The 21,094-nt window shown below is 44.8% G+C and overlaps 1 protein-coding gene across 1 annotated transcript in view; it reads right to left on the bottom strand.

The window, feature by feature from the left end:
• LOC122805293 (atypical kinase COQ8A, mitochondrial-like) overlaps positions 1-21,094 on the bottom strand; it is a 740,997-nt gene that overhangs the window by 159,785 nt on the left and 560,118 nt on the right. Inside the window, exons 13-15 of the mRNA XM_044075380.1 lie at positions 20,699-20,751; positions 19,717-19,858; positions 18,872-18,979 (exon numbers count right to left, since the gene is read on the bottom strand). Coding sequence (XP_043931315.1) covers positions 18,872-18,979; positions 19,717-19,858; positions 20,699-20,751 — 303 coding nt within the window. The remainder of the gene's footprint in view (positions 1-18,871; positions 18,980-19,716; positions 19,859-20,698; positions 20,752-21,094) is intronic.

Raw genomic sequence — 21,094 nt, 5'->3', positions numbered from 1 at the left:
CTGGATAACCTGAAGCATATCCCCAGAAAAAAAATGGCGTCTGAAAAGATCAAAATCCTATCATCCATAGTGTCAGGTTAAGAGATGATAGGTTGGGGAGAAGTGTACCCTTCTGTTGTGCAAGTCCACTGTGTGAGGTAACTTTTAGTGATGACCCCTGGCTAGGATGATAGAGAAAAAGAAGTTATGTCTTACCATAACGTTCCATCTGTATTGTTGATCCTCGTTCAGTCATTACGCATGGGTATCGGTTCTGAGCTCGGAACCGAGCCGGCCATTTTCCAAGCTCGTGTCAGCTTCAAACTCTCGAGCTACACTCTTACCCACAATTCCCCTCTCCCTGTTACCTCAGATTGAGTTTGCAAGTTAAAGAAGGTAGAGGCTACCTCTGGTCAAATAACCTGAGAGAACTGAATGGTGAGATCCACTAAAAACCACAGGAGGGGGAAGGAGGGAGGGTCATACTGACTGAACGAGGATCAACAATACAGATGGAACATTATGGTAAGACATAACTTCTTTATCTGATATTGTTAATCCTCGTTCATTCCTTATAAATGGGACAGAGTCCCCAGCTACCTCTATTCCTGGGAGGCTCTCATGGAAGGACATTCCTGAGCACCACAGAACCGAAAGATGCTCTTCCTCTGGAGGCCAAATCCAATTTGTAATGATTGATGAAGGTATGAGACGTAGCCCAAGTTGTAGCTGCACAGATGTCATGTAAAGAAGCTCTGGCATGGAAGGCAGCAGAAGTTGCCACCGACCTTGTTGAATGAGCTTTCATGCTAGTAGGCAATGAAATATTACGTTGTGTGTAAATAAAGGTCACACAGTCCTTCAACCATCTAGCTAATGTGACCTTAGCAACAGCCGATCCTAATCTAGATCCAGAAAAGGCCAAAAATAACTGGTCAGATTTACAAAAGGGTTTAGTCCTGTTTAAGTAAAAACGGATTTGCCTGTGTATATCTAGGGTATGTAGGCAATACTCTCCTCTGTTTGAATGGTTGGGAAAGAAAACTGGCAATTCAATGGCTTGATTAATGGACATTTCAGAGATCACTTTAGGCAGAAATGACTGATTAGTTCTCAGAGACACTCTATCTCTAAGAAAAATCAAGTATGGAGTCTTGATACATAAAGCTTGAAATTTAGAAATATGTCTGGCAGAAGTAATAGCAACCAAAAACAAGGTTTTCCATGACAAATACTTGAGGTCGCAAGAAGAGGCTGGTTCAAAAGGTGCCATTGTCAGAGCTTGTAGAACTAATGATAAATCCCATGGTTGAATAGGTTCTCTAAAAGGTGGCTTCAGATGATTCACACCTTTTATGAAGGTCTTGCACAATTTATGGGATATAAAACAGGAATCTTGGACACCCTCCTGAAAATCAGAAATTGCAGCCAAATGAACTCTAAATGGTAGAGGCCGATAGACCCGACTGAAACAGGTCGGCCAGATAGTCTAGAATTATCGACACTGGTGCTGAAAAGGGGTCTGCTTGTTTATCTTTCAGCCAACAGGTAAATCTTTTCCACTTGCTCAGATAAGTAATTATAGTGGAAGACTTATGAGAAGCAATGTGAATATCACATACTGGTACTCTGCCTGGCAATCAAGGGAATTGGAGTAGCCAAGCCATTAGCTTCAGGCTGCTCAGGTTGGGATGAATCAGGTTCTGTGGGTGTGAGATCAACTCCGGGATTGGATGGAGAATCCATGGTCGATCTAGTAGGTGAGGCCAAAGGAATGGGAACCAAATCTGTCGTGGCCAATATGGTGCTATGAGGATTACCTTGCTCTTCAACCGCCGGGCTTTCTTCAGAAACTGGGGAATGAGAGGAAATGTGTAGAGAAGACCTGAGGGCCAATCGTGGACTACAGCGTCCCTGGGTGACTGTCCCGGTGGGAGAATCAGGGCGAAGTGGTTGCTGCATTTGTAGTTGGTCGGGGATGCAAAGATGTCGCAGCAAGGACAGCCCTAGCGGTGGAAGATCTCCGCCACTATCAAGGGATTCAGGGACCACTCGTGAGGTTGCAGAATGCACCTGCTGAGTCTGTCTGCTATCACGTTGGAACTCCCAGGAATGTGCGTTGCTAGAAGAAAATGGTTGGTAGCCATCAACCACTGCCATATCCTCATGGCCTCTCGACAAAGGGGGTAAGATTTGGTTCCACCTTGCTTGTTGATGTACCAGACCACCGCCATGTTGTCTGATTGAATCGCAATTGTCCCAGACGGCAGCAGGGGATGGAATGCTTGCAACGCCAGAAGCACCGCCCTCAGCTCTAGAACATTTATATGCAGATGGGACTCCAGTTGGGACCAAGTGCCTTGGACGGTCTGTCCCTGATATTGCCCCCCCACCCCATCAGGGAGGTGTCCATGGTCACTGTGGCCTTGGGTTGCTGGGGGGGGGGAAAGGGGCAAGACCTTTGTGAGCGATTGTGTGTCATCCACCAATTTAAATCCTGTTTGCACCTGTGGGTTACTCGAACTATGGCTGAAACAGGATGCTGAAAAGGATACTATTGGGTGAGCAGTAGCCATTGTAGAAGCCTCATGTGAAACCTGGTCAGGGGAACAATGGTGATGGAGGCTGCCATGAAACCCAACAGCTGTAGAACAGAGTGAGCCGTGGATTTTCCTTTGAAAGGATTGGAATTAGTTGTTGCCTTATCCTTAAAATTCTGTGCTCTGGAATAGCAGCTCTGCAGATTTTTGTGTCCAAGATAACCCCTACGAATTCTTTCGACAGAGATGGGGTGAGATTGGATTTCTGCCAGTTTATGGTTATGCCTAGCCTTTGAGCAGCGAGGAGAGAGTATGCCAGGACTTTTTCCAGTAGATGTCTGGTGGGGGTAGAAATGAGCCAGTCGTCTAGGTATGGAAACACCTGGAATCCTTGAAGTCGCAAGTGAGCTGTGACAACTGCCATGCACTTTGTGAACACTCTGGGGGCAGTAGAGAGTCCGAAGGGCAGTACTCTGAACTGGTAGTGACTGGCTCCCGCACGGAAGCGCAGAAATCTTCTTGATGGCCTGTCCACCTTTAAGTGGTAGTACGCATCTTGAAGATCTATAGAGCACATCCAATCATCTTTTTCCAAAAGCGGGAGGATAGACTGTATAGTGACCATCTGGAGTTTTTGTACTATCACAAACTTGTTCAATACACTGAGATCCAAAATTGGACTCCAGTCCTTTCTTAGCAGCTTTTTATCTCTAGTGCTGCTCTTCCCTTGAGAGACTGGGGGAATGTCTTGGGCCCAAACAACGAGGAGAGCATTGGGGGGGGCATTAAGAAAGGAAGATTTAAAAGGTTCCGTTAAGTTGCAAAAGCATCCAGGCATGTCGTCTCAAAGACCTGAACTGAACCGCTCTCTCTAGCCTGCTCTGCTCCTTCTGATAGATAGATATTAGATAGAGGAGTTAGATATAGACTCAATGGTGGCCAGCTTTGAAGCCTGGTAAAATGTGCCATATAATTCAGGGACCTGATAGCAAAGGTTGCTGAAGCAAAAGTACTCTTCCCTATTCTGTCCAGGGCCTGGGACTCTCTGTTAGGCGGATGGGCAGTCTGGCTTTCTTCTTCTGCCAGATCCATTTTTGTTACGGCCACCACCACCAAAGCATCTACAGGAAGATCTGTGGACCAATAGGGATCTGAAGCAGGAGGGGACAAGATCGTTTCTGGCCTCCGGGGAATAGCTTCAACAGTGTCAGGGGCCTTCCAAGCACGCTGCACAATGAACTTGACAAGTTCATCGGCAGGTGGAGTAACCCAGGAGGTAGGGGGCTGGGCACGAAAGGCCTGCAGGAACACAGATTCCTCAGGGGTCGGATTAGAGGGCTGCCAGTTACCTCTCTGTTTCAGGATTTCAAGGATATCGCCAAAGGATACCTCAGAGGGTGACCGAGGGGATCCTTCCCCCTCATGGTTCGGTGAGGGACTCCTCTGTCGAGTCCATGTTCCTCCTCTTACATGAACTTTTCCGGTGGACCTCCTCAGCGGGAGAAGCTGGGGAAGACAACGGAAAAGGAGATTCCTGAGGGAATATGTCCTGAGGCCCTTGCACTCAGTATCCACTAGGTGTGACTTGTGAAACCAGTGTACCAGAGGAGGGCGGAGGTATAGACAGTCCGGTATCACCAGCAGCAGCGAAAGCCTTCTCCATCAGTTGGAAGGCTGGTCCAACTGGAGAGGAGTATATGTCTAGGACAGTGGGCACTCCTCCCCTAAGTGTCCCAGCCTGCCAACTCGGAGTCCCTGGATGGCTGTGGAGCAGCAAACTATGCGCGTCACCGCTGACATCCTGGGTTGTAGCAAAACTTTCCTGCCACGAAGGCAACTGTGGTTCCTTAGTGAGATCCATAAAGGGAACCGCAGAAGGGGAAGACTGTACTATATCCATGGACTTCAAAGGCAATGAAGGAGGAGAATAAGAAGGTGTCTTTGGAGATGGGTGATCACCTCCCAAGGAAGGATAGTTCCTGGGGGGGTGGAATACCTTTAGCCAAGAATGCCTGGTCCACAAGACACAACACATCATGTTCAGAAAGACTTCTAGTGGACCTCACAGAGACTGAGGGAGAAACAGGTCTGTCCACAAAAGAGGCAGACTCAGTGCCCATCTCATCTGACCACACAGAGGATAATGGTGCCGAGAAAGACTGAACTACTGTAGTCTGCACAGAAGAAGTCATTGGTGCCAATGTCATTGTCTGCACCAACACAGGGATCGGTGCCGAAGTGGTTGTCAGTGCCGAAGCTGGAACCGACAAAACTGAAGTCAACAATAAAGGCCTCAGTTCCAAGGAAGATCTCGGAGCCGACACGGTCATGGTCTGCGCAGACTGAATGGTCGGTGCCGATACAGTGGTAATGGTCTGAAATGAGGAGCCCCTCAGTGCGGATATGTAGAAGGCTGCAGGAGAGGACGGAGCCGAAATCACTAATGGAGCTGAAGGCCTCAGTGCTGAAGGTCTGGGCACCGAAAGCACTGGGGCTGAGAGCTCCGGAGCCGAAATTTTAGCCTTTTTAGATTTTGGTTGGTGAGAGTCCCCAGCTGGGGATGAAGGCAAGGATTTAGCCTAAGAAGAAACATCCATTTTCTTATGGGCTTTAGGAGGGGTTGAGACCTCTGACCCAGAAATAGCCTCTGAAAAGGGAGATTTTAGAAGTCCCATCAGTATCAGCTTATTTTTCCTTTCTAACAAAGTTCCATTAGAAAAGTTCTCACAAATAGTACAAGGTGGTTCAACAGATAAATGGGAAGCTCCCAAACAATAAACACAAAGAGTGTGCATCAGAAGTAGGCAGTTTGTGTCCACAATCAGAACACCACTTAAACCCCGGACTACCCTTTTTATCTGCTATATTAACAAATAGAAAAGTACCAACAATGGTACAAGAGAGTACCCGAAGGTATGAAAGAGAAAGGGAAAAGGATTACCAGTGATGGTAAGGAGAAAACTACCTCGCGGCAAAAAGGGTAAGTAAAGGACAGAAAAAACCTGAGGAAATTATGAACGCTAGATGCGATATGGCAAGAGACAATAAAAGATCAACTTTTCTGATAGAAAACTAATTTGTAAAGCAATTAAACAATTGACTGTACATAGCTCAAGAGAAGTAGCTTGACACGACCGGATGGCAATGCGGCAAACGGAATCTGATTTAACAGGGAGAGGGGAATTGCAGGTAAGAGTTTAACTCGAGAGTTTGAAGCTGACGCGAGCTTGGAAAATGGCCAGCTCGGTTCCGAGCTCGGAACCGATATCCATGCGTGAGGAATGAACGAGGATTAACAATATCAGATGGGGAAAAGTACAGTTGTGTATACTTACCATAAATGTAGATGTTCGAGTGTATTCACTGTTGCAGTCATTACATTTGGGTTATCTGCTTGCAGGTAGCCTTCAGCCAACCTGATTATCAAAGTCTTGGTTCCTGCGTCGGTTGCTGTCTCTTCTTCCATGATGTCAGGTAGGCAGGGGTATATAAAGCATGCAGCAGACGCCATTACATCAGTTTTTCTTGCCCCAGATGTAAGATGCCCCCCATAATGGGAAGCAATTATATACAAAGTTACACATCCAATTTTAAGCAAATACACCAGAAAACTTAAATCCATTAAACAAGAAGAGAGGTATAGCAAGTAGAAGTCAGGGGGATGGAGGGAGGGTAACCAGGACTGCAACAGTGAATACACTCTAACATCTACATTTATGGTAAGTGTACAAAACTGTACTATGTTCTTCATGTTTCACTGCTGCAGTCATTACATTTGGGTAGATTCCCAAAGCTAAGGAAGGGAGACTGCAATTAGGGCATTAAGATCAGCTATTAGGCCCTGCAAATATTGTCTTTGGTTTGTCCTGTTTGATCTTTAGTAGAACTTTGGAGAGGAGAGGCAGAGGGGGAGATGCAGAGGGGGAAAGGCATAAATTGAGAGGTTTTTCTCATGTGAAGGACAGGGCATCCACTTTCCAAACTTGTCTGTGGGGAGTCTTTGTGCAGAATATGTCCAATTGGTAGTTCTGAGGGGAGGCAAACAGGTCTATCTCTGGGCTCCCCCATTTGTTTCTTAACATGCTGAATATCTTTGGTTCCAGTTTCCACTCGTGTGGGTCCATGAGATTTCTGCTTAGGTCATCTGACAGTGAGTTTAGCTTGACTGGCAGGAAATGAGCCTGTAGCTGCACTTGGTAGCTCAAGGCTGTGTTTCACAGAGCCATGGCTAGTCTGCAGAGGGGGTATGAGTGGGTTCCCCCTTGCTTATGTGCCACATAACAGTGGTGGTGTCTGTGTTTACCAATAATTGTCATGGAAGGATGTGGTCCTTGAAGGCTGTCAGAGCATTCTGTACAGCTAACATTTCTTTTTGATTGATATGCGGGTGCATTTGACTCTGGTTCCATTTGCCCTAAATGCACTGCCATGCCAAGTGACCCCTCCATGCATAGTCTGATGTGTCTGCTGTTAGGGTTTGGGAGGCAGGGGGTAGAGTGAGTGGCAGTCCCTTGTTGAGGTAGCAGGCCTCTGCCCACCAAAGGAATTCTGTCTTTATACAAGGGATGATAGGAATCACTGATTCTAGGTCCTGAGAATGTTGACACCATAGGCTTTCTAGATACCACTGTAGTTTTCTCATATGCAGTCTTGCATATGGAATTAGTAGGATGCAAGAGGCCATGAACCCCAGAGCTTGCAGTATTTTCCTTGCAGTTAACTGGGTCTTTGTGGCCAGTAATTTGAAGTAGGCTGTCAGATAAAAGTACAGTTGTGTACCTACCATAAATGTAGATGTTCGAGTGCCTTCACTGTTGCAGTCACTACACTTGGGTTATCCTGCTGGCAGGCAACCCGTACTCGGCCCGAGTTCCCATGTCTTGGTCCGGCATCGGTTGCTGTCGCCTCTTCCCTGACGTCAGTGCGCCAGAGGTATAAAAGTTGCAACCAACTCCATTTTCTTCAGTTTTTCTTGCCCCAGAGGCTGTAAAGATAAAAATATGCCAAACAATCATGCATATATTACTATAAACATTTCTTTCTTCTAAAAGCAAATACACCACATAGGTTGTATAGAGTTGAGAAGTACAGAATAGTCCCAGCAAAGAGGGGGATGGTGGGTGGGTAACCAGGACTGCAACAGTGAAGACACTTGAACAATTACATTTATGGTAGGTACACAACTGTACTATGTTCATCGTGTTTCACTGTTGCAGTCATTACACTTGGGTAGAATCCCAAAGCTGAGGTAGGGTGGCTGGGTTTGTTTGTGTCTTTCGGCTTTTCCCGGTTAGGGGCCACCACAGCGGAACTCCGTTCCGCTAATGATTTGGCAGTTGATTTTTACGTACCGGCTTGCCAGGCCTGACGCACAACATGCAACGAAGGTACGCCCATTCACGCATGTCTCCATGCAGAAGACGCTCTAGTTGAGAATCGAACCAGACAGCGTCTTACTGTGAGGCGACAACACTACCGCAGCACCACCACCGCGGTGGCTGGGTCTAGATTTGATTTGGTGAGGCTAACAAGCCCTGCAGAACTGCAGTGGCAAAGCCTGCTCTGGATATGGAGTAGAGAGGTAGGTGGTAGTGCTTGGTAAAAGTGTGCACTGAGTTCCAGGTTGCGGCTTCTAATATGTCTTTGGTTAGCACCCCTCTGAGGAAAGCTGCTGAAGTGGCTGCTGCTCTGGTAGAATGAGGCCTAATGCCCTTTGGCACAGATTTGCCATGTTGTGCATAACAGAAGCGGATGCAGTGTCCTATCCATTTGGAGATTGTCTGCTTTGTAATAGGTTTTCCTTGTGATCCTGCAGCATATGCTACAAACAGTTGCTCAGTTTTTCTGAAAGCTTTTGTTTTGTCCAAGTAAAATCGTAGCTGCCTGTGTATATCCAAAGAGTGCAGAAGTCTTTCCCCTTTGTTCTGGGGATTTGGGTAGAAAGTAGGTAAATGAATAGTTTGGTTCAAGGCCACATTGGAGACCACTTTTGACATGAATGTTGGGTTCGTCCTTAGAGAAATCCTGTCCTGGTGAAAAATGAGGAAAGGTTCACAGCCATCAATGCCTGTAACTCTAACTCTTCTTGCTGAAGTTATTGCTAGGAGCAGAGCAGTTTTCCATGACAAGAATTTTACATCAGCTGTGCTGGCTGGTTCAAATGGAGGCAGTGTTAGTTTTTCTAACAAAATTGTGGTCCCAAGTAGGTACTGGTGCTCTCCTAGGGGGTCTTATATTCTTTGCCCCACTGAGGTACTGTCGTAGTAGAGGATGTGAAAAAAGAGGAGGATCCATATTGTAATGAGCTGAAATGGCAGAGGCATGGATTTTAATAGATGAAAAAAATAGGCCTTTGTCCAACATCTCAGTCAGGTATTGCAAAATCTGAGGCATATTAGGGACCAGTGGGTCGAGCCCTTGTGCCTGCTTCCAAGCACAGAATCTCTTCCATTTTTCTGCATAAGATTTCCTAGTGCTGGGTCTCCTGGCTTCCAAAATTACATCCATAACAGCTTTAAACAGAGGTGCAGTCTGAGTGGCTACATTATCTGCCATGCTGCCAGGTTTAAGGTTCTGAGTTGACTGTGCAGAATCTGATTGTTTTGCTGTGTCAGAAGATGAGGGACTTGAGGTAGAGGCCAAAGGTGGGCCTTGGGACAAAATCTGTAGGATTGGGTACCAGTGCTGGCGTGGCCAGTCTGGTGCAATCAGGATCATTTTTGGCCTCTCTTGTCTGACTTTTAGAAGCACCTTGGTGAGAAGAGGCATCGGAGGGAAGGCATAGACTGTCAGGTTTTTCCAGCTGAAAGATAGAGCATCCACTTTCCATGCTTGAGAGTGATAAGTCCTTGTGCAAAATTTCTGTAATTGGCAATTGTGAGGGGAGGCAAAAAGATCTATGTCTGGGCATCCACACTCCCTTGTTATCATGTTGAACACTTGTGGATTTAGCTTCCATTTGTGAGGATCCATGAGACTTCTGCTGAGTTCATCTGCCAGTGTATTTTTTGTTCCTGGCAGGAATTATGCTTGCAGATGTACCTGGTAGGTCAGTGCTGTGTTCCACAAAGTCATGGCTTGTCTGCATAGGGGGTAGGAATGTGTGCCCCCTTGCTTGTTTATGTACCACATAACTGTGGTATTGTCAGTCTTTATTAATAATTGTCCTGGATGTATTAGGTCCTTGAAGGCTGTCAGGGCATTCTGTACCACTAGCATCTCTTTTTGATTGATGTGAAGATGCATTTGTTCCTTGGGCCACGTGCCATGAATACATTTTCCTGCCATATGTGCTCCCCAGGCATAATCCGATGCATCCGTTGTTATTGTCTGCCTGGCTGTAGGTAAGGTGAAAGGCTGTCCCTTGTTGTGGTGACAGGCCTGGGACCACCATCGAAACTCCTGTTGTAGGCAGGGAATCAAGGTTATGATTGTCTCTAGGCTGTGACCATGCTGAGTCCAAACACTTTTTAGATACCATTGTAGTTTCCTCATATGCAGTTTGGCATATGGAATTAGTAGTATGCAAGATGCCATGAAACCCAGGTCCTGCAGAATTTTTCTTGCAGGGAGCTGGGTCTTTGTTGGCATCAAGTGAAAGTAATGAGTCAGTTGCCTTTGTTTGTCTGGCGTGAGATAAGCCATCTGGGCAGTTGTATTTAAGCTTGCACCCAGGAATATTATCTCTTGAGAGGGCACTAGGTTTTGATTTCTTTTCGTTTACTGTGTACCCTAGGCAAATTAGCAATCTTTTTACAAACGCCAGGTGCTTTAGAAGAATGTCCTTGCTCTCTGCTTGAATAAGGCAGTCGTCCAAGTAGGGATATATATGAATTCCTTTTTGACTGCAAAATGCAATTACTGGTGCCAGGCATTTTGTGAAGACCCTGGGTGCAGTAGATAAGCCAAAGGGCAGTGCAGAGAATTGATAATGCATTCAGCCTGCTATAAATCTGAGGTATCTTCTGCACGACTGTCTGATTAGGACGTGCAGGTATGCCTCCTTGAGATCCAAAGTAACTAGCCAAGTTGTAGTGTTAACATTTTAAATTTTGGAACATCCAGGAAAGTATTTAGGATTGACAGGTCTAGTATTGGTCTCCAGGCTTTGTCTTTTCTGGGTACTAGGAAAAATCGTGAGTAAAATCCTTGGCCCTGTTCTTCTTGTGGAACTTTCTGAATAGCTCCCATATCCATAAGAGCAGTAATCTGTTTTTGTGCCTCTGCCCATTGGTTTTGTGGCAGGTTTGGCATACCTTTTGGTTTTGGAAGCGTGTGGAAGTGGAACCTGTACCCTTGAGAAACTATATTCAACACCCATTGGTCTTGGGTGATCATGTGCCAAGTGCTAGCTTTCCCCCTAGGGATGCTGTCAACTGGTAAGAGCTTGGCATTTGCAGAGGGAAGTCATTGTGACGGTTTCCTATAAGGTTGTGATTTGTCTTCTCCTCCTTTGGGGGCTGAAGCACCCCATTGTTTAGGTCTGTAGGAGCCTTGGGGCTGAGATCTGCCTCTTGGGCGTCTGTATCTGCCTCTTTGTGGCCTTTCTGACACTGGAAAGGACCAATTTTTTGAAGGCCAGTTTCTGCTAAATTTAGGTGGTTGAACCTGTAAGAAATCTTTCACAGTTTGCATTGACTTTGCTTTATCCTCCATTTTCTTTAACACCTCCTCTGCCTTAACACCAAACAAAGTATCTTGCTGTAGTGGAGCATCCAATAATTTTACTTTACCATGGTCAGGTAAATTTTGTTCTTTCAACCAAGCATGTCTTCGAATAACTGAGCCCGTAATTGCGGCTCTACAAGAAGCCTCTAATGATTCAAAACCACATTGCAGAGTATGCTTTCCCACTTGTTCAACTGCATGCAATAAATCCTGCATTTCTTTACTGTCAGGACCTTCTATATTTGTAACCATTTTCTGCTTTAACAATGACATGAAATACTGTTGATATTTAAGCATGTGAAACTGACAGTTTAAAGCTCTTACAGCTAAAGTAGCAGAAGTGTAAACTTTTCCCCCCATCTGTCCAGAGCTCTGGAATCCCTATCTGAGAGGACAGGATTTTTGGCAGTGGAAGCTTTAATCCCTTTAGGACCCTGAGAAATAGTTTCTGGGTCTGCAGCGGGGTTTTTGTAAAGAAATTTATGAGAGTCAGGGACCCTGTAGTACCTTGTCTGGCTTTACTGGTGCAGGGGGTAAAGAATCTGGAGACAGACTGGATTCAGAAAAAACATCATCTACAATATCAAGCACAGGGGGGATAGCTAGGGGCCTGTGCTGAGGTAATAAAAGGAAATCTCTGAGCCTTTTCTTGGATTCTGAGTAATCCTGGCTCTCCCAATGGAAATGCTCCCTCATGGTGTGCAGGGTTTCCCCAAAAGAGTAATCCTCAGGTGGTGAGGCTGAAGGGAATCAGAAGAAATGAAAACCTGATCAGAGGAATCATAATCAGTGTCTTGCCTAGGCCTTTTGTCAGGAGGAGGATGGGATCCCCTGATTAAAGTAATAAGGTCTTCGGCCATTATAAGCATCTGTTTCTTTGGCATGGATGACTGTTCTGGAGAATGCTGCACTTGTTTCCTTGTCTTTAATGGTATTTTTGACTTTGCCTTTGCTGCTGTAGTAGCTTTAATTGTAAGCTGTGAAGGTTTGAAAACACCCACAGAAGCCGGTGCCTGCTCAGCGGCTCCGGACCCATCTGAGGGTATATTTTCCATAGGCCCAATACCTTGAGTTTCCACAGGCCTCGGTGTCTCCACGTGTCTGTCGGTAACGGCCTGTGGCTCTGAGGTAGCGGGTGTTAGGGGCTGCAAAAATGCCTCACTGAGAACTGGCAAACCGGCGACTGGCCTAGAAGAGGCTTCGTCATCGGTTTTGGACCTCAGATGCCTGTCTTTTTCTTTGTCTTTGCGTTTTTTATACATTCCGGTCGTCGGTTGTTCCGATGGCATTATATAATTAAATCTTCGTCCAAAATAATGCAAAGTAAAATCAAACCGACGTTTAATAGTGCATTTATTGAATCTAGCACAAAACCGAAAACTAGTAACGTCATGGTCAGGGCCTAGGCAAGGAATGCAGTAAGAGTGAAAGTCCTTATGAGGTACTTGCTTCCCACAAGAAATACAATTATTAACTTTTACTGACATCAGTTTGGAGCAAGAAAAAGTTTCCCCAACGGGGTACTTAGCTTTATTGAAGACTTCGGTTCTGAAATTCAATTTTGAAAATCTCAGGAGTCAGCCGGCCAGCACTTGCGAACTGCTTTTGCTTCGGACACCGCGCGGCAAGAAAGACTGAAGAAAATGGCGTCGGTTGCAACTTTGATACCCCTGGCGCACTGACGTCAGGGAAGAGGCGACAGCAACCGACGTCGGACCAAGACTTTGGAACTCGGGCTGACTACGGGTCGCCTGCCAGCAGGATAACTCAAGTGTAATGACTGCAACAGTGAAACACGATGAACATCTTGTTTCTCTGGCGTGAGGTCGGCCATCTGGGAAGTTGTGTTCAAGCTTGCTCCCAGGAATATAATTTGTTGGCAGGGTACTAGATGAGATTTCTTTTTGTTTATGGTGTACCCCAGTGAGGTTAGCAGTTTCTTTACAAATGCCAGATGATTTAATAATATGTCCTGGCTATCTGCCTGAATTAGACAATCGTCCAGGTATGGGTATATCTGAATATTTCTTTGCCTGCAAAATGCAATGACTGGAGCTAGGTATTTTATGAATACCCTGGGCGCAGTAGATAAGCCAAAGGGCAGTGCAGAGAACTGATAGTGCATGCAGCCTGCTCTGAAGCGTAGGTACTTTCTGCAAGAATCCCTTATTGGGGTGTGCAGGTAAGCTTCCTTTAAATCCAATGTTGCCAACCAGGCATTTTTGCCTAGCATGGGACGCAGCTGATGAAGAGTTAGCGTTTTGAATTTTGGTATTACCAAAAAGGTGTTTAGGATAGATAGGTCCAGGATAGGACGCCAGGAGTTGTCTTTTCTGGGTACCAGGAAAAGTCTGGAGTAAAAACCTTGTCCCCATTCTTCTACTGGGACAGGTTGGATAGTCCTGATACTTAGAAGAGAGAGAGAACCTGCTGTTGAGCCTCTGCCCATTGGTTTGGGTGTAGGTCTGGCCAACCTTTTGGGGGTCATAAGGTGTGGAAGTGGAATCTGTATCCTTGGAAAACTATATTTAAAACCCATTTGTCTTTGGTAATGCGTTCCCAGTTTTTGTGCATGCAGGGCGATCTTTCCCCCTAAAGGTGCAGTCAGTTGAGCAGGGCTTGGAAGGTTTAAGGTTAAGTCATTGTGACATTTTACCAATAGGGGGGTGTCTTACTACTTTCAGCTTTGGAAGTGGGAGCCCCCCACTGCTTAGGCCTGTGAGTACCTTGAGACTATGGCCTAGGTGGTCTGCTGTTCCTGGATTTGGACTGAGAAGGCCTGGAAGAGACAGGAATGGACCAATTCTTAGAAGGCCAATGCCTACTAAATCTGGGAGGCTGTACTTGCAGGAAATATTTAACAGTTTGCATAGATTTAGCTTTTTCCTCCATCTTTTTAAGAACTTCTTCTGCTTTGTTGCCAAACAGGCGGTCTTGGTTTAAGGGAGCATCCAGTAAATTGGCTTTAACAGGATCTGGCAGAGTTTGATCCTTAAGCCAAGCATGCCTTCTAAGAACAGACCCAGTAACAGCAGCCCTACAAGATGCCTCTAAGGAGTCAAAACCACATTGTAAAGTATGTTTACCAACTTGTTCAGCAGAATGCATTAAATCCTGTAATTATTTTCAGCACAGTCAGGAATCAACATCAACTTCTGTTTAAGTAATCCAATAATATGCTGCTGGTACCTTAACACATGAAACTGGCGGTTTAAGGCCCTAATGGCCAAAGTAACAGAAGTGTATACCTTCTTACCCCATCTGTCCAGGGCCCTGGAATCTCTATCAGAGGGGGGGTAGGATTTTTGGCAGTAGCAGCCTTAATGCCTTTGGGTCCCTGTGAAATTGTCTGTGGATCCGCAGTAGGATTCTTAAAGAGGAACTTGTGAGAATCAGGTACTCTGGAATACCTGCCAGGTTTCCTGGGTGGTAAGGTGTCTGGGGGAGGCTAGATTCCAAGAAGGCATCATCTACAATGTCCAGTACAGGGGGGATAGCTAAAGGCCTGTGCTAAGGCAGGAGTAAGAAATCCCCAAGCGTCTTTTTGGAGTCAGAGTAATCCTGGCTTTCCCAGTGGAAATGCTCCCTAAGAGTGTGCAAAGTTTCACCAAAAGAGAAATCTTCTGGAGGGGAAGCAGACGGAATTGAGTCCTCTGCATCAGACTCCTCATAGGTAGATAAGGGCAAATCCTGGTCATCAGAAGAAACAGAAATTTCAGAATCCTGATCAGAAGAATCAGAAGAAAAATCAGTTCTAGGTGTCTTAGAGGGAGAAGGGTGGCTTCCTCTAATTAGAGAAATAAGATCTTCAGCCATTCTTATCATTTGTTTTTTAGGCATATGGGCCTGACCATGCGGTTTGGATGTTGGTTTTCTAGGCATGGATGGAGTCTTACGCCTTGAAGAAGATGGCGTCGGTTTGATATGCAAGTCAGTAGGCCTGAATACACCCTCAGAAGCCGCTGCCTGCACAGTGGCTCCGGATCCATCCAAGGTAGAGACATCCGCAGGTTCCATAGTCAATGAAGCATCTCGCGGCATACTGGACTCCGAATGAGTCTCAGTAGAGGCCTGCGAATCTGACGTAGTGGGTATCATGGGCTGCAAAAGCGCCTCACTGAGTACCGACGAACTGGCGACTAGCTTAATGGAAGCGTCGTCAGCAGCTTTGGACCTATGCGGTCTGTCTCTGTCTTTATCTTTACGTGTTTTTGGAATGTCGGTAGTTGGATGGCTCTGGAAAATTGAACAGAGTACCGAAATAGCTAGATGTGAAAATGAACCAACGAATAGTACGAGGATTGAATAAGGTACAAAACCGACAGCGAGGAACGTCATGGTCTGGGCCTAAGCAAGGAATGCAGTACAAATTAAAATCTTTATGAGGTATTTGCTTTCCACAAGAAATACAATTGTTAACTTTTACTGACCTCGGTTTAGAGCAAAAAAAAGGATTCCCGACGGGGTACTTAGCTTTTTTGAAGACTTTGGTTCTGAAACTAGAAAACGAAAATTTCAGGAGTCGGCCGACTGGCACTTGTGAACTGCTTTGGGCACCACACGGCAAGAAAGACTGATGTAATGGTGTCGGCTGCATGCTTTATACCCCTGACTACCTGACGTCATGGAAGAAGAGACAGCAACCGACGCAGGACCCAAGACTTTGATAATCAGGCCGGCTGAGGGCTACCTGCAAGCAGATAACCCAAATGTAATGACTGCAACAGTGAAACACGAAGAACATCCAATGCTGCCTTTGCCAAAATGGAGTCACCAGTAGGATATTTGATTTGTCTCTATGGATCTTCAGTAAGACATTTGGGAAAAGTACAACTAGAGAGAGAAGGCCTATAGGAACCCCCCCCCGCCCCTTTCCAATGAATGGACATAGCATCCATTCTCTATGCTTGAGGACAAGGAGTCCTGGAACAGAAGAGAGAAAGTTGTTTTGTTGTGGTTGGAGGCAAACAAGTCTACCTGTGGAACACCTCATTTCTGAACTATGACTTTGAAGACCTCTCTGTTCAGCATCCACTTATGAGGATCTTCCCAATACATATATGCATTTAGAAAACCTGCCAGGACATTGTTCTTTTGGAGCATGTAAACAGTTTGAAGGAACATATTTGCTTTTGTGGCCTGATCCCACATTATAAGAGCTAGTCTTCACAGCTGATAGGATCTGGCTCCCCCCTCCTTGTTTATGTACCTCATGATTGTAATGCTGTCTGTGAAAATTTTGAGATGTCCTTGGGCCCGGAAGTGGAAGATATGCAGAGCCTGAATTAGTGCCCTCACCTCCTTCAGGCTGATGTGCTTTGACTTCAGATTCAGTGGTCACCGGCTCTGTATGCTGAGGGAGCCCATATATGCCCCCCCCCCCTCAGCAATGTCTAAGGAATCTACATGCAGATCATGTTGCAGTGTTTGCATTTTGAACGATAGGCCTGGGTTAAGGTTTACCTGTGACAGCCACCATTGTATTTTTTTCTTTAAGCACATGGAGAAGGGGAAACTGAGTGCTCATAGGATGACAGTGCTAAGACCAGATGGATTTTGGGTACCACTGATCTTTTTCATATGGAACCTGGAAAATGGGACCACAGGTATAGCTGCAACCATGAACCCAGAGTTCTGAAGATTTCTCTTGCAGTACAAGTCAAAAGAGGTAAGAGTACCTGGAAGTAACTGGAGAGATTGTACCTTGTCTGGTGGCAGGAAAGCCTGCAGGAGTTTCATGTCTAGCATGCGGTCTTGGATGACTAGGTCTTGGGTTGGTTCTACTGCGGATTTCTTGAAGCTGATTGTAAACTCCACACTTTCTAGCAGGGACACAAAGTTGAGATGAAGCAAAAGGGTTTGTGGAGAAGGTGCCTATATTAATAGGTTATCCAAGTAAGGGAATATCTGAATTCCCAGAGTCCTGCAGAAGGCTATAACTGGAGCCAGATATTTTGTGAAAACCTAGGGGGGGCTGATGGAAAATCCAAAAGGCAAAGGAGAGAAATGAAAATGTGATGAGTAAATTAAAAACCTCAGACATTTCGTGAAGGAAGTGTGGCCTGGAAAGTGGAGGTAGGCATCCTTTAGGTCCAAGGACACCAGAAAGGGCTGTGGAAGCATGAAGGACAGAAGAGTATGGAGAGAGAGCATCTTGAAAGACTGGGACCTTGAGGAAAGTGTTTAGAGTGAACAGATCCAATATGGGTTTCCAGTCTCCTTTTCTTGGAACAAGGAAAAAACCTGGATATGTTCTACTGTGCTTTGGTCAAGCAAGACTTGAATGATGGGACAAAGGTAACATTTATATAACTGTGAGGTGGGAGGGATACCTTTGAATGGAGGGGCTTCCTTTCTAGTCATTTCATATTGTTGAATAATGGAGAGGTCCCATTTGTCTGTGATAATGCGCTGTCACTGCCTAGAGAAGACAGTCTTTTGGACAGGGGGAGGTTGGGATTGGGGGACACAAGGGTAGTCAGGCTGACTCGTCTGGGTAAGAAAGACCTCCCAGATTTAGATTTCCTATCTGGTCTGTCTTATAATCTTTTCAAAGGCATTTTCTTGGCCCTATTAGGGGGCCTAGACTCCTTGTGGGCAAAGGAAATGGGCTTCACAGGGTAGTATCTTGGAACCAAAGTAAGGAAAAGCTGTCTGCAATCATTCATCATTATCCCCTGTTCTTGCAATGTTTTAAACAAACTGGCTGCATCAAGGCCAAATAACAGATATCTGTTCAAAGGAGAGTCTACATGCTTGGCTTTAATGTCCTCATGGAAGGACTGACAGCATAGCCATGCATACCATCTAATAAAAGAACCTGTAGCAGCTGTTCTGGAGGAAGCTTCCACTGCATCACAACTGCATTTGATGCTATGTCTCGCCACTTGTGAAGCCCGAGTCATTATAGACATGGCTTGCTGCCTACTGGCTAGTCCTTCCACAGATCCCCAAAACAGATAGCAAATATTTAGTCATTTGGGTGTGATAGTTCAGGGCTCTGAAGGCTAGTGTGCAAGAGATATATACCTTCTTTGCAAGGTTATCCATTGCTTCTGTCTTTGCAAAGTCCATTGAACATGGGCGAGAAATAGACAAATGTAGGTTTTGTAAAAGAGAATTGGAAACAGTTGCACACCTTGTTTTTGTCTGTGACATACTAATGGCAGAAGGACTGTAATAGTGAAAGGCATAATAATGTGGAAAGAATGTTGCACTGGGGATTGTGTAAACATTATAATACTGAAGCAGCCAGATATTTCCTTCTTTTCATCAGTCTCCTCATGGCTTGCTTTTCACTTGATTTTATTACTTTCTATTAATGTTTTCTTCCCAGTCCTCAGATGCAGTACTGTACCGGATGCAGCAGTTTTATAACATAAATCCATCCCCAAATCAACCTCAACGATAAACAATGCATCCTTCACAGTATGTGCTTGCATGTGCATGAAACTGCCTTCACTGAAATTTGCCATTCCTGTCACTGCTACGGTATGTGGTACACAAGCTCTTCATTTACTTAGATCTGTTGTGTATGTTTAACAGAGTAAATGGATACAAAGTCATGTAGAGCTTTACAAACATTACAATTAATACAGGTGATGACTGAATGATACTAAACATCATCAGTGCTTAAGTAACAGCAATAAACTGTCAGAAAGAAGGTAGTCAATTCCTGTATGTACCTTTCCAGTTTCAGGGTCAAAGAAGAAGTTGGACCAGTTAGGATCAGTCTGCATAAACCCAAATTCAAAAAGCTCTCGAACACACAACTCCAGAATTTTATAACACAACTGAAAAAGAAAGGAAGACAATGTTTAGATAAATGGGGGAGACTTCATCACTGCCAAAAGTAAGACACAAGAAACACAATGTTGAAAAGTAGCCTTTCACAATGACCGCAAGCTTTAACTTTACTGGAAACAAATACTGTACAGAGCAAGGACACCCTCAGTTACTACCTGAAACATAAAATTATACATAAATTTGTTCTAAACGTGTACCTGTGCCACAAGCTTTCTATTCTTCACAAACATCCTAAGGTCCCTGACAGTCCTCAAACAAGCCTTTTTACTAAATATCTTAAATGTTCGCAGCTTATTTCACGTTTCTCACTAGGACAAAAAAAAAAGGGGGGAAATAAACTTTAAAAACAAACTGCTAAGAAACAGCAAAAATACTATCTGAAGGCAAATTCAAAAAAGGATCTTTATCGCTCCAGTCTTTTGGATGCAACAGATAAACTCAAATGAAATGGGTCACTCCAGCTGCAAAAAAAAAAAAAAAAAAAAAAAAAAAAAAAATCTTAGAAATGACCTGGGTTACTTTCTCTTGAAAGCACTTCATGTCGTCAGCATGGAAAGTAACCCTGCACCAAGTCTGGGGATGTCCGAGTACTCCTGAAGTCTGTCCGGGAGACTGATGTCTGCTTCTGGCTGAACTCTATTCATTTATGAATGAAACACAGCAATGATAATGTCTGAGAAGAATTTCATTGCAGTGAAGAGATACAAAACGTTAATCAGCTTACCTTGTTTCTAATATCCTGGTCCAGCCCTTCAGCTTTATCCAGTGGAAATCCAGGAACCAGTTCAGTAGTCAAAACTCTCATGCTACTTAAATCATCAATCACAGCTGGGACGTAAAAGAATGGGTCATCTTTCACCAAGTCCCTGTAGTGGAAGCAAAGGGAAAACAGGATATTAACATATGACACTATACAGCTAAACCAGAAGCGCCATTAACAATGTCAGATTTCATTAATGTTTTTTCATAAAACACAGTGCACAGGCACAGTGGTGCAGCGGTTAACGTTGTCGCCTCACAGCAAGAGGTTCTCCGGTTCGATTCTCGGCTGGGGTGCCTTCTGTGTGGAGTTTGTATGTTCTCCCTGTGTTCGCGTGGGTTTTTTCCGGGTACTCCGGTTTCCTCCCACATTCCAAAGACATGCATCTGGAGCATTTCTCCCCGGGCCTCCACTGAAAACAGGCTCTGTGGAACCTAGTTGGACTTTCCCGGTCAACAAATGATAAATAAATAAAAAATAAGCAAAGGATCAGGATTACTGAAGAAAGCTACATATATCAAATTTTCAATTTCTGGTATGTGAGCTTTACATAAGGCATCTGACTCCATCACCATCCCCAGCTAATATGTAATCTCTCTGAGCTGCCCCTTATGTTAGATAACAGGAACCAAAGGGAGCACAAGAAGGTTATCCAAGACGGGAACAAAACAAACCACAAAGACAGGAAAGAATATGGGCTCAGAACCACAAGGATAACCATTTTAGAAATTCTCCAGCTGGAAATGACAACCATCAGGAAACGTCTGTTGTAAGAGAGTTACTTCAGGACTGCAAAAGTCATGACTTCAAATACAGGAAAGGTCAGCTTTTCTAATATATATTGTAAGTACCAAGGCAGCACAGGATCTCCTAAGGGAGGGCTGACTAACAGCACATATTTTCAAATGGCTCTGAAAACCTTTAACAAGAAAAGGAGTTCACAAACCTATGAAAACTGGAAATATTGTACAGTGAGCTTTGATGGAGGACTAATTTGGCCTAAAATAAAAAAATTGAGCAACGTAATTCAATACAGAAGGAAATGGGGTAAAGGGGCCCACTTCCTTGGCTGCATCACAGAGAATTGTGTCCATTTAGCTATACAAGTCTTACGTTTTAGTTTTTTTTGAGAGGAAGAAATGATCTGGATCACCCAAGATGAAAAAAAGGGGGTCAGCAGTTACCACTGAAACTGAAGAAGCCAAGGTTAATATGTGGAAGAAGGGTGGGTTAAAGCATCTTGGCTGGATGCCACTGTAGTGGGTTCTCTAACAGGTGAGAGGAAGACGACGATGCAGGAAGCCAGGAAAATGGCTGGCTTTGTGCTGTTTAGCTTTCTGGA

Source organism: Protopterus annectens, chromosome 6.part1 (genome assembly GCF_019279795.1).
Source record: "Protopterus annectens isolate FY-2018-M chromosome 6.part1, PAN1.0, whole genome shotgun sequence".
In the NCBI taxonomy this organism is placed as follows: domain Eukaryota; kingdom Metazoa; phylum Chordata; order Ceratodontiformes; family Protopteridae; genus Protopterus; species Protopterus annectens.
Note: the sequence above shows the minus strand (reverse complement) of the source record. Positions and strands in the feature narration are given on the sequence as shown.